Source organism: Sminthopsis crassicaudata, chromosome 3, assembly GCF_048593235.1.
Source record: "Sminthopsis crassicaudata isolate SCR6 chromosome 3, ASM4859323v1, whole genome shotgun sequence".
Classification (NCBI taxonomy): Eukaryota; Metazoa; Chordata; class Mammalia; order Dasyuromorphia; family Dasyuridae; genus Sminthopsis; species Sminthopsis crassicaudata.
In genome coordinates, this window is record NC_133619.1 from 441,007,296 (window position 1) to 441,023,213 (window position 15,918).

At 34.2% G+C, this 15,918-nt stretch overlaps 1 protein-coding gene across 3 annotated transcripts in view; it reads left to right on the top strand.

The window, feature by feature from the left end:
• The first annotated feature begins 393 nt into the window (after positions 1-393).
• SLC25A12 (solute carrier family 25 member 12) overlaps positions 394-15,918 on the top strand; it is a 104,935-nt gene continuing 89,410 nt past the window's right edge. Inside the window, exons 1-2 of one of the 3 annotated variants that reach the window (XM_074303127.1) lie at positions 394-685; positions 1,704-1,757. In XM_074303127.1, coding sequence (XP_074159228.1) covers positions 674-685; positions 1,704-1,757 — 66 coding nt within the window. In that variant the 5' untranslated portion in view covers positions 394-673. Of the gene's footprint in view, positions 735-1,703; positions 1,758-15,918 lie in introns of all 3 variants that reach the window. The other 2 variants (XM_074303129.1, XM_074303128.1) reach the window with 2 other exon arrangements.

The following is a 15,918-nucleotide window of genomic DNA, read 5'->3' on the forward strand; positions in this document are numbered from 1 at the left end:
ATGGAGTTTGAAGTTACTTCGGTCCTGGACACAGTCTGAGTCCTGGACAGGTGGGAAGGAGGAGGAATATTATAATAACAACAGGTTCAAAAGTTTACTGGATTTTCACAGCCCTACTTCAGTCAGAAAAAATATTCATCAAATCTTTTTATCTTGCTTTCAAATCCTTCCTAATGTAAACAATGTGGAATATTTATCATCAGTATAATTTGTCATTTTTATTTATTGTGTTATTGTTGGCAATAATAAGAGATGATTATTTGTAACAACCTTTGGAGATCTGTCCCAAAGTCGGGAAAAAACGAATTCAGAAGTTGGAGCCCAAGAGTAGTCGGAGACAGTGTGCAAAACCACACCCACTAAGAGGCCCAAGGAGAACCGAGGTTTTCTCCTCGGTGGTGGAGGCGGCCTCTGGGCCTTTAAGCAGCAAACTCAGTTCAGCCATAGCACGCGACCCTCTGGCTCCGGCTTCTCTGATTTAAGCACTCCTCTCTTAACCTAGAGACCCCACACCTGGACAGTCCCCATTCCAGGGGCATTCAAGCCCTAGTCCTCCCAGGGCTCATTTGCATAGGGGCGCGCGCGCCTAGGGCCAGGGAGGCGACGCGCGCGCACCCTGACAGCTCTACTCGCTGGCTCGTTCACTCGCTCGCTCCCGGCTTCCGAGCACAGCATGGCGGTCAAGGTGACTCCAACTATCTGCTGCTGCTTATGGCATAGGAAACATTACCGGGGTTTTTTATTTTTTTAATTTCTTCTCTTTTCGCATCTCCCTTTTTGCTTTGCTCTCCGATAAACGCATTTCGGGTCTCCAGCTCCGGCGTCAGAGGGGGAAGCTGTGCATGGGCTGGGAAGAGAAGATGCCTGCTTGGGGGAGGGGAAGGAAGAGGAACAGGGAGTTTGAGGGTCTTGTGTGGACCGTGAATCCGGTTCGACCACCTTGTCAAGGAGGTGGATTCGGGGGTATACACCCATGATCCAGGGGTTGTATTGTGGCGGAAAGAGGGTGGGAGGAAGTTGCATGTCAGGCCAAGGTGGTGGTGGAGGGGAGAGACTAGCAGTGGGGGAAGGGAAGGCAAGGAATATTTTGTGATTAGGGGCCTCGGTGCAGTAATCTGGGACTTTTAGTGCAGTGCTCTGGGGTCAACGTAGGCATTACCCAGGCTTTTGAGAATATTGCAATAGTCTTAATTGGAGTAGAAAGAAGACTTCATTTTTTATTTCATTTCACCGGCATCATGTTTTAAGCAGGATCGTTCTCCACTAGAAAGGTTGCTAGGCCATGAGTTTAACTTGGACATTTTGACTTTCTTGTTACTGATCCCTTCCTATCCTCTTGGTGTGGAGGTGGGCATTTGCTACTGGTTTGCTAGCAAAATAGAAAAAAAAAAAACAAACCTACTTAATATTTAGTGCCTTCTTTCTCTGTTACAGAAACACTATGTATATGTTCAGTTTGCAGCTTCCTTCAGCTTTTCACGCTACTGCCTCTTTCTGCCCTTCAGGTCACTGTCTTCCCTTGTGACAGCTGTAATCTACAGCTGGTATCTTTTTATTTTGTTTCAAATTTAAACTAAATACACTTATTTAGGAGATAAGCCATTGATTGTCTGAAGTGAACTCTTATCTGTTTAGATTGTAGTAAAATTCTCTAGTGAAGCATTAACCAGTCTTTTTTTTTTTTTTTTCTTTTGGCCTTACAGGTGCAGACAACCAAGCGAGGGGATCCTCATGAGTTAAGAAACATATTCCTACAGGTAAACTTGTTTATGCATCATCATTTTAATTAGAATTCACATGGTTAGACCTTAACTTTCAAAAATGGCTTATTATTTTTCAAAACAGAGCTGAATAATACATCCCATGGTTCTTTTTCTCAGACATACTAGAGAAATTTCATTAAACATGTTCTACAATTTGTTTTCAGATGTATTGCCTATGGGAAGGAAAGTAAAAGAATTTCTAATTCTCCCCCTCCCCAGAAAAAAGTTACCACTTCATGTAGTTATAGAATTTGCTTGTTTTCATTCTGTTAAAAGAATAATTAATAAATTGCAGTACCTGAAATTCTTTCTCCCTTAAAAATTGTAGTCTTCTTGAGGATAAATTATCCTTGCTAAATATATAAATGAGAAATGCAGCTTGTTACTAAAATGATAACTTGTAATTCTTTTTTGTTTACTCTGATTCATTGCTATTTGATTGTCCTTTTAAAAACATTTTGTTATTGTTATCTTTGTATCAAAATGTACCTTTGTAGAATTCTTTGCAGGACCTCCCACAATATCTTAACAAAACTTGAAGTCTATTCAGACTTCAGGTCTAATGACCTTGGCTCTGACCTTTTTTTCCACTTAGGAGGTGTACATGTGATATGTGGCATGTATGTGTGTGTTACTTTCCTTTCTTATGTTTTTGAAGTTTGATGTACAAAAAGGTGTTCTTTAAAGTGAGATAAGCTCGTTTTCATTTTTGTTTCTTCAGCATTTAGCATGTCTGCTTCTGGCACATAGTAGGTATTTGTGTAGCGCTTGGTAAATGAATGTTGAATGATGGTAAGAGCTTTCTCTAAGTTGTGATCCTTAGAGGTTGCAATGGGAGTTAAGAAATCAGAGTTCTTGTCCAGCTTTCGCCAACTCTATGACCTTAGGCAAGACATTTAACTTTCTGTTTGTCAGTAAAATGAAGTGGTTTCTTTCAATTCTGTAGATATGTGATAATTTAACAGCAATAATAAGTTCAGCAATATCTTACACTTAGAAAATGTGACTAAAAATTGGAAACATAGATTGCTCATGATGTGTAAGCATATACTGTAGGCTAATTTAAATACATTTATGTATTAAAATTGAGATTTGATAAACTGAGGTTAAATAAACAAGACAATTCTGCCTACATTTTAGAAACATCTGATAATATATGTAACTTCCAACTAAACAACAGTAATGTCAATGATTGCAACAGCAGTGTTATTAAGACTTTATTTCTGGTTTTAAAATCTTAGTTCATAATAAATATTCTTAGAACTAATAAACATTTTTCAACCATCCACAGTTGGTCACATCATTATATTTGTTTGAAAGATGAAATTATCAGATATTTTATAGACCTTTGTATATTTGAGAAATCAACTGAATCCTTTCTCATTAATAGGGACTTTTCTCTCCCTTTTTATGTTACTTTTATCAACATTAAATTGAATATTTTAGATACAGTATTCTAGCACCTTAATATGCTTTAGGTCACAACTAGCCTGGGTTCAGGAAGACTATTATTCCTGAGTTCAGATCTGGCCACTTATTGGCTATGTGACTCTGAGCAAGTCACTTAACCTGTTTCCCTCAGTTTCCCCATTTATAAAATGAGCTGAAGAAAGCAATAGCAAGATATTTCCAGTATCTTTGCCAAGAAAACACCAAATGGGATGAGAGTCAGACCCAATTGAACAGCATGATCATAATTAAAGATATCTTTTCAGATTAAAACTTTTTAGTAGACAATTGCTGGTTTGTGCCTGTGAAGAACATTTTCCACAATGACAAAATTTCAGATCTGGACGTTCTTTCTTTCTCATCTCACCAAAAAATAGTAAAGTCAGGTAGAATTCATTTAGTTACTATTTGGCTGAAACATTCTTAGAAGCCAGATTCTCTGACTAAAAGATCATAGCATAGGAAATTTTAGAATATTTATTAGAAATGCCTTGAGGACAGTTACAAAGTAACTTGTCAATAAGTGAAAAAATAAAAAATACTTGCTCAGTGTGTTATTTTGTACCCTTTTTGCACCTAAAGATGAATCAGTGTGGTAGGACAGGATGTGGTTAGAATCAAATCATGGAATCACATATTTTGAGCTGGAAAGAACATTCAAGGTCATCTAGACCAACTCTTTATTTTATTGTACCCCAAACCAAGGTCTAGAGAGGCTAAATAATTTGCTTGGTGACAGGAAGTAAGTTGCAGAAACAGAAACAGAAGTGTCCTAAAACTCTAAATCTAGAAGTCTTTCTATTATAGGATGTGAGTTTTTAACTAATTCTTGAGGAATTGTAGTTGTGTGTAAGCCAAGTGGAAGGCACAGAATTGATTGGAGAGGACAACAAACAGATTGATTTGAGTAGGGAATAACTGTATTGTTCTGAGATAACCTAGATCAGATTATGAAGGTGTGGGATCGGGGGTTTGTTGGGAAAATGCAAAGGTGATTCTTCTTACAAAAGCTATCATAAAACCCCAGATATCAAAAGATTTAACATAAATAGTGTTGCATTGTATAGTAGCCTTGAATACTTGGCTAAGTGCTTAATTTATAGGAAAACAAAGAGCAATTGTAGATTCTTAAACAGGAGGTAAAGAAAACAGAATTTATGGAAAGCTGTTCCTAACAACTGTTGTGTATATGCTAGATCAAAATGGGAAGAACTTGGAGGAAAGAATGACCAACTACCAGACTCTCCTTTAGAATTATGCAGATAAGAGGCAACACAAATCTGGAAAAGGTCTGTCTTTGGAGATGGAAAGAGAGTGATAAACCCTGAGGAATTAAAAAGTTTCCTGCTAAAACTACTTCACGAATTCTTAAAGGCCATAGATTCCCTTTTTCTATAGTGAAAAGTGCACTGACCTAGCAAGCTGGAGACTTGGGCTCCACTTAGGACTTTATAATTGACTGATTTGCTGTATGAACTTGAGCAAATAACTTGAACTTCAAGACTCAGTTTTCTCATCTGTAAGAGGAGAAATGTGGATTAGATAATATGTAAGGTACATTCCTAGTTTAACATTCTTTGGTTCTTAAAATTTTATGGAACTCAGTATCTGGATTGATAGTGAGAAGGCATAAGATGAAAAAGAAATAAATGAAAAGTGACAATAAAGCTTTAAATGCAGGACTTTCAAGAAGATGAGAGAACAAGGAGTATTTCTGAAGCAGTGGAAAGAACATTAGTTCTAAAGTTAGAAGACCTGGGTTGAGTACCCAGTTGCTACTAATGAAGAATTTGATTTTGGACAAATCAAGTCAAATGTATTATCTTCATTTTCTTCATTTTTAAAATGTGTTGCCTGCTTCTTGGGATTTTTATTAGAAGATCACTTTTTAAACCTCAAAGTATCACACAAATGTGAACTGTTATCATTAGTTTCTTTTTAACATTTAAGTTGCAATTGTCAGATGTATTCCTCAGATCATGGAAATATGAAACTGAGGGAGTAAAATTGGAGGTATAGGTTTGTTGTAGGTGACAGTTGAACCTGTAAAATCTAAAGGAGAGAGTACAGAATGAGAAGAATTGAAGATCAAGATCTAGGCTTCAGGTGATTACTAGAGTTAAAGAAGTAAGACAGAATTGATGACATGAAGAATAGGATTTTCAGGACAGAGGGGAATATAGAAAGTATCAAATAGATTTTTCCTGTTATATACTGTCTTGATTTTTGAGAGTATTCTTGGTAAAGGAGTAGGTTTAGAATTACATGGTTAATTTTATGCAGAATAAAATCTTAATTTAAAATTTTAAACAATTTTACTGAAAGCTCTTATTTGAACTATTTTACTTAATTTTGTATCACATCTGCCTAAATTCTTGCAAAAATAAGATGTCATATTTTATTTGGATAGGTAAGCATTAGTTTTTCAAGATTATCAATGCATGTTGTCAGTGAAATTGTATAAAATGTTCTTAAAAGGCAGCTGTGGGAGAGTAGTAAGTATGCTGATGGGAAATCATGAGATCGGAGTTCTATTCCTGTTTCTGTCACTAAACAGCAAGCTGTGTGACTTCAGGTAAATCATTTGATCTCTCTTGAGTTTTGCTTTTCTTGTCTGTGAGACTTGATAACATCTGGGTTCCCTTTCATTTTGATTGTGAATTGTTAATTAAAATACCATACCAATATGAAATAGTATACAATAATACTTATTCATATTATTACAGTGCTTGTCACAAAAATCCCACAATATTGGGAAAATATTATTTTCCCCATTTTATAGTTTTTTAAAAAGCTCTATAATATTTTTAGAATTTGTGTATTATGTATGCCAGTAGCTAATTTCATTGATTAACAAGTTTGTTTTTTTTTTTTTTTTGAGGACAAAGAAAATTATTAGCAACTCTTCCCCACTTTTTCCTTTTTTGTGAAAGCAGTATATAGTAATTTAACAGTATGTGCCATAAAGTGGACAATACAAAATGAATGAATAAATTAATGAAAGTGTTGTTGTGGTTTGTCCTTTGATCTGGAAGAAGACCATGACATCAGGGAGGTGATACCATGACATGCAAGTGAATTGTATTTAAGTGAGGGAGGACTGTGCAAGGTCACACTTTCCCCTCTAGAATTATCTGGGTGCAGTGGCCAGATATGGATCCTGGTGACTGAATGAAATGGGAGACCTTGGTCTTTTTAAGGTAAATCTTCAACAAGTCTCAGTTTGAGTGAAGCCACACCCATCCAGTGATTAAGGTTAGGTAGTAATTGAGGCAAAGAATCTCCTCTTTTACCTTGTCAAAAAAAAAAAAAAAAAAATCTAAATAAATTAATAAATCTGGGAGGAGAAGACCTTCAGGGTTTATGGCCAAAGTAGAAATAATTGCTATTTACATTCAATCTGAGTCTATCAGGATCAAAACTATGACCAAATAAGACAAGCAGCATTTATTAAGTGCCTGCTATGTTCTGGGCACTCAGCTTGGTGCTGGGAATTGAAATGCAAGCATAAAATAGTCCCTGTCCATAAGGAGGATACGATCTATTTAGGGACATAGTAAGTACACATAAAACTAAATGTAGAATACATACTGAATTTAATATTAGATATGAAATAGAAGCTGGAGCAAAGATCAGGAAAAGCCTCATGTAGGAAGTAGCTTTTGAGTAGAGCTTTAAAGATAAAGATTCTAAGAAGCAAAGGTAAGGAGGGAGTGCATTCTAGGCCTGGAGAAAGACTGGGCAAAAATAGAGATGAAAGATGAAATGAATGAATCTTTAGAATAGCAAATAGATAAGGTTGTTTAGAGATATAAGTTTCCTTCTGGATTTTATTTGTATGGAACAAGGTTTTTATATAATAGTCCTGGTTTATTGTGTATGTCTGTACATGTATCCATGTATGTGTGTGTATGTGTGTATGTGTGTGTGTGTTTGCATAGATACATATGATTTATGTGTGAAACTAGTAATATTAGTACATGTGAGGATCTTTTTATAATTTTAAAAATTCTGCTAATATGAATTGTCTTTCTTGATCAGTATGGCTAAAGAGATTTAGCATTTGCTGCTTCTTGTTAGTGTGTGTGTATATATATATATATATATATATATATATATATATATATATATATATATTTTTTTTTTTTTACAGTGTAACATGTTTTCATGTTACAAAGAAACCAGAAGATTGAAACAGGATGACCTACCTATTATAGCCTTAGAAAAGTTTTGTAGGTCTGCTTTGCTTATAACTGGTTGTGAAAAGAGCATGTCATGCTATTAAAGGGCGTACATTCCTGCCTAAATTTGGCTTCTGTTGGAAATAGAGTCCAAGAAAGGGGAAAGACCATCAGGAGGGAATAGCTTTGTGTGTTCAATTCCTGACTCTGTACGTGCTGTACCTATTTTTAGTGTCTGGTCATGTATATACGTTGCTTTATATGAAATGCATAGCAGTTATATATTTTGTTACCACACCTTATTGACATTTTCATTATTTTGCTGATGAATTCGAAATAATGTTAAGAAGCAAATGTTACATAAATTCTCAGGTGAAACAAAGTCATGCAATAGTTTGTACTCATATTACAGTTGCACACTGGAAAGACAGGGAAGTTTACCTAGGCCAGTTAGAACTGGTCTCCCTGGTGAGCTGAATGGTAATAGATGCCAAACCCAAGAAAAGTTTTTTTTTTGTTTGTTTTTGTTTTTGGTTTTGAAGACAAAGAGAAATATTAGAACAACTCTTCCCTCTTATTTAGTAAGCCCAATGAGAAGAGACTACCAGCCAGATACAGAGAGTTATTGGATATCTTGCCCATTAATGTGTTTTAACTCTTACATTGGTTTGGTACTGTAGAGCTTTCAGATTGCTTTCTCTTATGTTATCTCATTTGATCCTGACAGCTCTGTTGGGTAAGCAGAATTATAGTAACCCCAATTTCAGATGAGAAATAGGACCAGAGGAATTAAGTACTTTGCACAGCATCATAGCTTCTTGGGGATAGTGACTTAATGTCCATTCCTCTATACATTAGACAAGTTGCCTTTAGGTGAATGAGAGAAATGTAATTTTTACACTATATACCTTATGTTTCCAGTGATGAGATCTTTTCTTTAGAAGTGTTAAGAAATATTAATCTTTGGGAGCATTTAAAAATTTTTTTCCTAGAAGTATTGTTTTTGAATATATGGTTATGCTTATTGTATGAATATTTTTAAAGAAAGTTCTTTCCTTAGGCATATTAGAAAACATGAAGGAACACCTCAATCATAACTATATGTTCCAGATTTGAATTCTTTTCCTTAGGCATTTACAGGTATAAAGCTTCCATGAATTTTGGCTCCTACAAATTCAAATTATTTGGATTTTCATTTGTTTCTTTTACAGAAGTGATTTAAGGTTATAGATTGACTCTGTTAGGTTCAGTCTCTAAGCTTAGCTTGTGATAATTGTTTTATAAATCCCAGGGTCATTTAAGACTAGACTCAATCACTGATAAAATTAGGCAGTTTGCCAAGTCAGCTTACTTGGGTAATCAAGGTCTTGATGTATTGGATTGTGGCCAAATATCATGACCTCATTGGAACTGGAAGTAACTTGATCTAATCACCACAATTTGCATGTGATGCCTTTTTTTTTTTTTTTTTTTTTTTTTTTTACAAGCAACTACTTTGACTTAATATACCAATACAATCTATCTTAAGGAAATCAGTCTAATTTTCAAGCTTCAAAATATGAGAGTTTTTTTTTTGTTACCTATACTGTTGCATCTTTTTTTTTTTAAATTCTGAATTGTTTATCAGAGTATGTACACTTTTGCTTGAAAAATAATTGAGTTGCATTCGAAAAGTTTGACCAAGAAATAGCCTCTCTACTATTTTTATACTAGTGCTGCCTTCACACTGGGATTGTCTTTCACTTGTCCTTGACTTGGTGCCCATCTAGGATTCCTAGCTGTTAAGAAGGCATCTTTGAAATAGCAAGTGGGATTGACTTTGAAATTAAAGTACATTTAAGTTTGCATTAATTGTTTCCATAATCATTTGGCTTCCTTATCTCTTCAGTCTTTAGAAGCTGGTTGGAATCAAACTGGAGATTATTACACTAATGCTAAATCATTTGCATACTATTGAATTATTGAAACTCCTTTTTGGCATTGGGGAGGCAGGTCCTCAGACATTTTTTCTTATCTTTTGTTATCCCATTCCATTTGAAATATTTAAATCATTTTGATTCACCTCAGGTAAAGTTAGTGAAAGAATCCAGATGTTTATTTAACGTTAAACTACGTTCTATTTCCTAGTAAAAAATTTATATTGGCATTATAAAATATATTCATAGTGGGAATAGAGTCATATTGGAGGCATGAAAGGTATTTTAGTTTACATCCCATTCATATACCATAACTTATTCATCCATTTTCTAACTGATGGGCATCTACTCAGTTTCTGCAAACATTATATATATATATATATATATACATATATATATATATATATATGTTATTTCCCCTCTTTTATGATCTCTTTGGGATTCTAACCCAGTGGTGAGATTACTAGGTTAAAGGGTTTGCACAATTTTATAACCTTTTGGATTTAGTTCCAAATTATTCTCCAGAATGGTTGAATCATTTCACAACTCCATCAACAATATGTGTCCCAGTTTTTCAACATTCCATCCAATATTTATCAATATCTTTTCCTGTCACTTTAGCCAATCTGAGTGATGTGACATGGTACCTCAGAGTTGTCTTAATTTGCATTTCTCTAATCAATAGTGATTTAGAGCATTTTCTCATATGATTACAAATGGCTTTAATTTCTGAAAATTATATGTTCATGTATTTTGACCACTTATCAATTGGGGTATGACTTGCATTTTTATAAATTTGAGTCAGTTTTCTGTGTAATTAAGAAATGAGGCCTTTATCAGAAACACAGGTTGTAAAAATTGTTTCCCAGCTTTCTGCTTCCCCTCTAATCTAATCTTGGCTCCATTGGTTTTGTTTTTACAAAAACTTTTTAATTCAATGTTAACCAAATTATCCATTTTGCATTTCATAATATTCTCTAGTCCTTTGGCTATAAATTCCTTTCTTCTCCTAAGATCTGACCTGTAGCTTGCTCTTCTAATTTGTTTATTGTATTACCCTTAATGTCTAAATCATGAATGCATTTCAACCTTATCTTGATATAGGGTTGTTCAATGCATAGTTTTTGCCATACTATTTTCCATTTTTCTCATTCTTATCAAATAGTGAGTTCTTATCCCAGAAGCTGGAGTCTTTGGGTTTATCAAGCACTAGATTACTATAATCACAATGATTTCTTAATCTTAAATCTTAAAAGGCCAAAATCTAATGGCCCTTTCTCAACTTGAGTCTCTTTTCATTTCCCTTCTGATTTCTACCTGCTGATTATTCTTCAGTCTCCTTTGCTATATCTTCACTTAGGTTAGGCCTTTTCCTGTTTCCCAAGGCCTTGTTTTAAATTCCATCTTAACTCTTTTCCCCTTTACCCTGTCCAGATTGATGTTTTCATCAGCTCTTATGGGTTTAATTATCACTTCTATGTAAATGATTCCCAGCTCTGTTTATCCATCTCTCATCTCTTTAACTGAGCTCCAGTTCTCCATATCTAAGTATATCTTGGACATCTCTTGATCTAAACATGTTCAAAATTGAACTCATCTTTCCCTCTATATCTTTGCCTCTTCTCAATTTTCCCATTAGTGTTGTAGACATCGTCTTTGCAATCTTAGTGTCATTTTCAAATCTTTTCCCTCTCAACCCACATATCTAATTTGTTACCAAATTTGTCATTTCTGCCTTTACAACCTCTTTCTTAATTTTTCTCACTAATCCTACAGCCTATACTCTGGTATCCTTATTACCTCTTGCCTGGATTATTGCAGAAACAATCTAAGTGGTCCTTACAATTTTTGCTCCAAGACTCCTCTTTCTCTCTAATTGAAAAACAAACATTGGAGATCCTCTTCTAGATCTTCCATTTAGGGAGGGTCCCAAGGCAGCCACTTATAATTGCCCACCTGTCTGTATCTCTCTGTACTTTATCATGCTCCAGTGATAAATATCTACCTCTTCTTTCTTTCTCTGCCATCTTTTTAACTCTTGTCTTCCTCCATTAGATTGTATGATCCTTGAGGACTGGGATTGTTTTTCTTTCTCTGCATCTGTAGCACTTAGCTCAGTGTCTGGCACAAAATAGATTTTTTTTTTTTTTAGAATATAATCTTTAACATTTTTTATAAATAATTTATCTGTTACAAAGACAGTTTGCCCATCTAAGTCACAAAATCATCAACTCAAGATATCCAGTGAAGTCTTATTAATAAAAGAGGTAAAAATTGATTTATCAGTCTTCATTAAGAATGGCAGATGAAGCTGAAAAAACAAGGCCCCATTTTTTAAAAAATAGTTTTTATTTACCAGATATATGCATGGGTAATTTTAAGGCCCCATTTTAAAAACAAAATCTATCAAATGCAAGCACTTTGGTTCTTCCCTCTAATTATTTGGGATTGTGATATTTCTTCCCATCTACAACATCCAAAGCCCTCAAAACCAAGGCTACAAACTGGACTCTTAAAAAAGTGTGAATATTGATGTTTGAAATCCAGTCTTTTAATGTTCAAGCAAATTGATCAACAACTATGAGCCTTATTTTTCTTATATGTAAAATATGTAAATGAATCTTGTCCCACTTTACTCGTGGGTTCACTGTGATATTAAAAATCTGAAATGTTTGTAAATATCAGCTATGATTTTTATTTAAGGACCATATATGTATGTCCCAATATATACATGGATTTTTCAGCTCTGAATATACTAGTCTTAGACTGCTATTCTTTAGACAAAATGAATTTGCCAAGTAATTGCCTTTAATTTAATGAGTTAATTAGTTAACTGCCTCATCTAGAAGTCAAGCACAATAGTTCTTGTCAATGAGAAGACTTTTTAACCCCTCTGAGCTATATCTAGGACTGTTGATACTTTATCTTTCTGTTAAAATCAAATTAAAATAGATTGGGTTAGGAAGAAACACTTAAGGAAGAAAGAAAAAAGGGGGAAAAACCCAAGGAAAGTGATTCTCTTTAGCATCATTTGTAACTCTTGGCACAAGTTGGACCTGGTTTCATTAATGAGCAACAATGAAAGCAATTGTTTTCTTGGTTGTTAGCTGTGGCCTTGGTAGCTTGTGGAAATGCAGTCTCACTTCTTGGCAGTGTTCAGGTCACTGTTTCTTTGACTCCAGAAATTATGATGTGCTGTTTCTGAAAAAAGTGCAATATGCTTCTACCCTCCCCCTGTGTATGTTGGCCACTATGTTAGCAATCAAACTGATAAATTAGAAGAAAGATACCCTCTGGTGAATCCGATAGATTCTTAGCCTGTGAATGGTAAGTGAGTAGAATTTTGACCACAGCTAAAAGTAAAAAAACAAAAAACAAAAAAATATAACCAGCAGGAATCAAGATAGCTTCTTTCATCATTCTAATTTTGAGTACCTTCTGTGGTTATGATATCCTTTTTTGAACAATGGTATTAAATTTAGCAAATATTAAGAGTATACTCTATGTAAGACACCAGGACGGCAAAGAAGAAATAATCCCCCATTCCTAGAGCTCTCAAGGAACACATTGTCTATATAGATATACAAATAAACAGAATGTCATGAGGGAGAGTTTTAGAAAAAGTACTTTCAGAATACTTGAGTATAGAGAATACTTTCTTTTTTTTTTTTTATTATATATATATATATATATATATATATATATATTTTATAATATTATCCCTTGTATTCATTTTTCCAAATTACCCCCCCTCCCTCTATTCCCTCCCCCCGATGACAGGCAATACCATACATTTTACATGTGTTACAATATAGTCTAGGTACAATACATGTGTGTGAATATCATTTTCTTGTTGCACAATAAACATTAGAATCCGAAGGTACATGCAACCTGGGCAGACAGATATTAGTGCTAACAATTTTCATTCCCCTCCCAGTGTTTCTTCTCTGGGTGTAGCTACCTCTGTCCATCATTGATCAACTGGAAGTGAGTTGGATCTTCTTTATGTTGAAGATTTCCCACTTCCATCAGAATACATCCTCATACAGTATTGTTGTTGAAGTGTACAGTGATCTTCTGGTTCTGCTCATTTCACTCAGCATCAATTGATTTAAGTTAGAGAATACTTTCAATCGAAAAGGTCAAGAATTTCATAGAGGAAATGGTACCCAAACTCGCCAGAAGGAGAATTTTAGAGTTTTAGGAAGGTGAGTGTTTTCTAGCCTTGTATCCCAGTGAGACTACATAAGGGAAAATGTATACAGTCTGATCAGAATATAAGAGTATATATGATGGTGAGTAATAAAGTTGGAGAGATAGTGGAGATTAAATTGTGAAGGATTTTAAATGCTCATGTGAAAATGCTTACTTTGGGACAATTATAAATATAAAAATATATATATTATTTTGTCCTATGAAGGATAGGGAATCAGTGATGGGGGTTTTTTTTGAGCCTGGAAAGCTTTGGGATTTTCTTGGTAAAGATACTGAAGTGGTTTGCCATTTCCTTTTCCAGCTCATTTTACAAATGAGAAACTGAGGCAAATAGGATTAAGTGACTTGCTCAAGATCAAACAGCTAATGCTAGTAAGTATCTGAGGCTGGATTTGAATTTAGGTCTTACTGACTTCATTCCTAGAGCTCTATCTACTGTGCCATCTAGCTGCTTGTTTGTTAGGATAGTCATTTCAGTATCTATGTGGATGATGGATTGGAAAGGAAAAGACCTTGAGAAACAAAGTAAGAGGTTATTACAATAGTTCAATGAATAAAATTTAAATATTATATTTGATAAAGTCCTTAGTTTAAGAGATATTTAATCCAACAAACATCAATTAGTACTTACTTCGTGGTAGAAACTATTCTGAGGGGTAGGCTGATTGAGGCTATCAAATTCAAATGTTGTCTTTACAATTCTTTAAATATGTGGCCAGGAGTGACCCCCTTAGTTTTTTAAACCTCAGTTTACAAGTAAGATAATAGTAACATTAGTAACCGCTTCACAGGATTATTGTTGTAAAGCATCCATGAGATTATAAATGTAAATTCTTTTGACACTTTGAAAATGTGATAAAGATGTCTATTGATATAGCTAAAAGCAGTTGTTAATAGAGATGAGAAGCAGGACCCATTTTATTTATTTGTTTATTTATTTATTTTTTTCATCTTTGGAAGACCCTTTTTCTTTTTTTAAATTAATTTTATAATTATAAAATATTTTTTGACAGTACATATGCATGAGTAATTTTTTTTTAATAACATTATCCCTTGTATTCATTTTTCCAAATTTTCCCCTTCCTCCCTCTACTCCCTCCCCTAGATGACAGGTAATCCCATACATATTACATGTGTTACAGTATAACCTAGATACAATATATGTGTGTAAATCCCATTTTCTTGTTGCACGTTAAGAATTGGATTCCGAAGGTATAAGTAACCTGGGTAGATACAGTAGTACTAACAGTTTACATTCAATTCCCAGTGTTCCTTCTCTGGGTGTCAGTGTTTCTGAACAGGACCTATTTTAAATGGGGAGCTTAGATAACATTTAAGATTATTCAGTCAACAAACATTTGTTAACACTTACTATATATACTACAAAATAATATATTATACTTCAGGGAAATAGGAAATGCAAAGCCAAGGCAGAGTCCCTGTTTCAAGTCTATAAGAAAATAACTCTAAACTTCCCAAGCTGAGTTTAAACCTTTTTTAGTGGAGAGGTGGGAACCACTGAGAACTTTTTCTGAGTAGGATAATGACATATTCAAAAATACATGTTAAGATTGGTGTACAAAGATTGATTCAAGATTGATAGTAATAATTTAGAGGAAATGGAGATAATAAATGTAGACTTAATAAGATATGCCAATAAATGTTTAATAAACAAGTCAATGAAAAAGTTTAATCTATGTTATTAACATATTTTCCTTTGTTAAATCTAAACAATCAACAAAATAATAAGTCAATCCCTGATTTGTAGTGTGTGCTTATTTCTGAGGTGTGAATGCTCACACTGAAAATCTAATCTCTTTAGCCAATTTGAACTGACTTCAGCACATCCCTGGCTGTGCTGTGAAGGGAAGTAAAGGAGATCATATGGTAGCTTTATGGGATAGCTAAGTTGAGAAGGATTTTGTTTGATTTTTAAGATAAAAGCATGTTTAAGCATATTATAAACAGAAGGGAAGGGGTCAATGGAGAAAGAGAGTGGAAGTGCTAGAGAGAATAATGATTGATTAAGTAGTATTCTTGAAGCAAGAGGGGCTTTGATCAAGGTCTTGGAGGTATTCCTCTTGGCAAGAAGGAGAGGGTCTCTTCTTTCTCTAAAGCAGAGGAGAAAGTAGGTAAAGATATTTTGAGGTAATGAATTGGGTAGTTGAGAATTAAGCTACTTTTGAAGGCTTTATTTAGTTTGAACTGTGAAATTAATGACATCTTTGAATACTTGCTATGCTGTGGGATTATGAAGTTTAGAACTCTTTGAATGGGTATATTCTGCAGAATTACAGTTTATTAATTTTACCTAGAAGAAAGGATTAACATTTTATTGAGAATGAAAGTTAACCTTTTTCATAAAAATACACAGAGAACATTATTATTTGATAT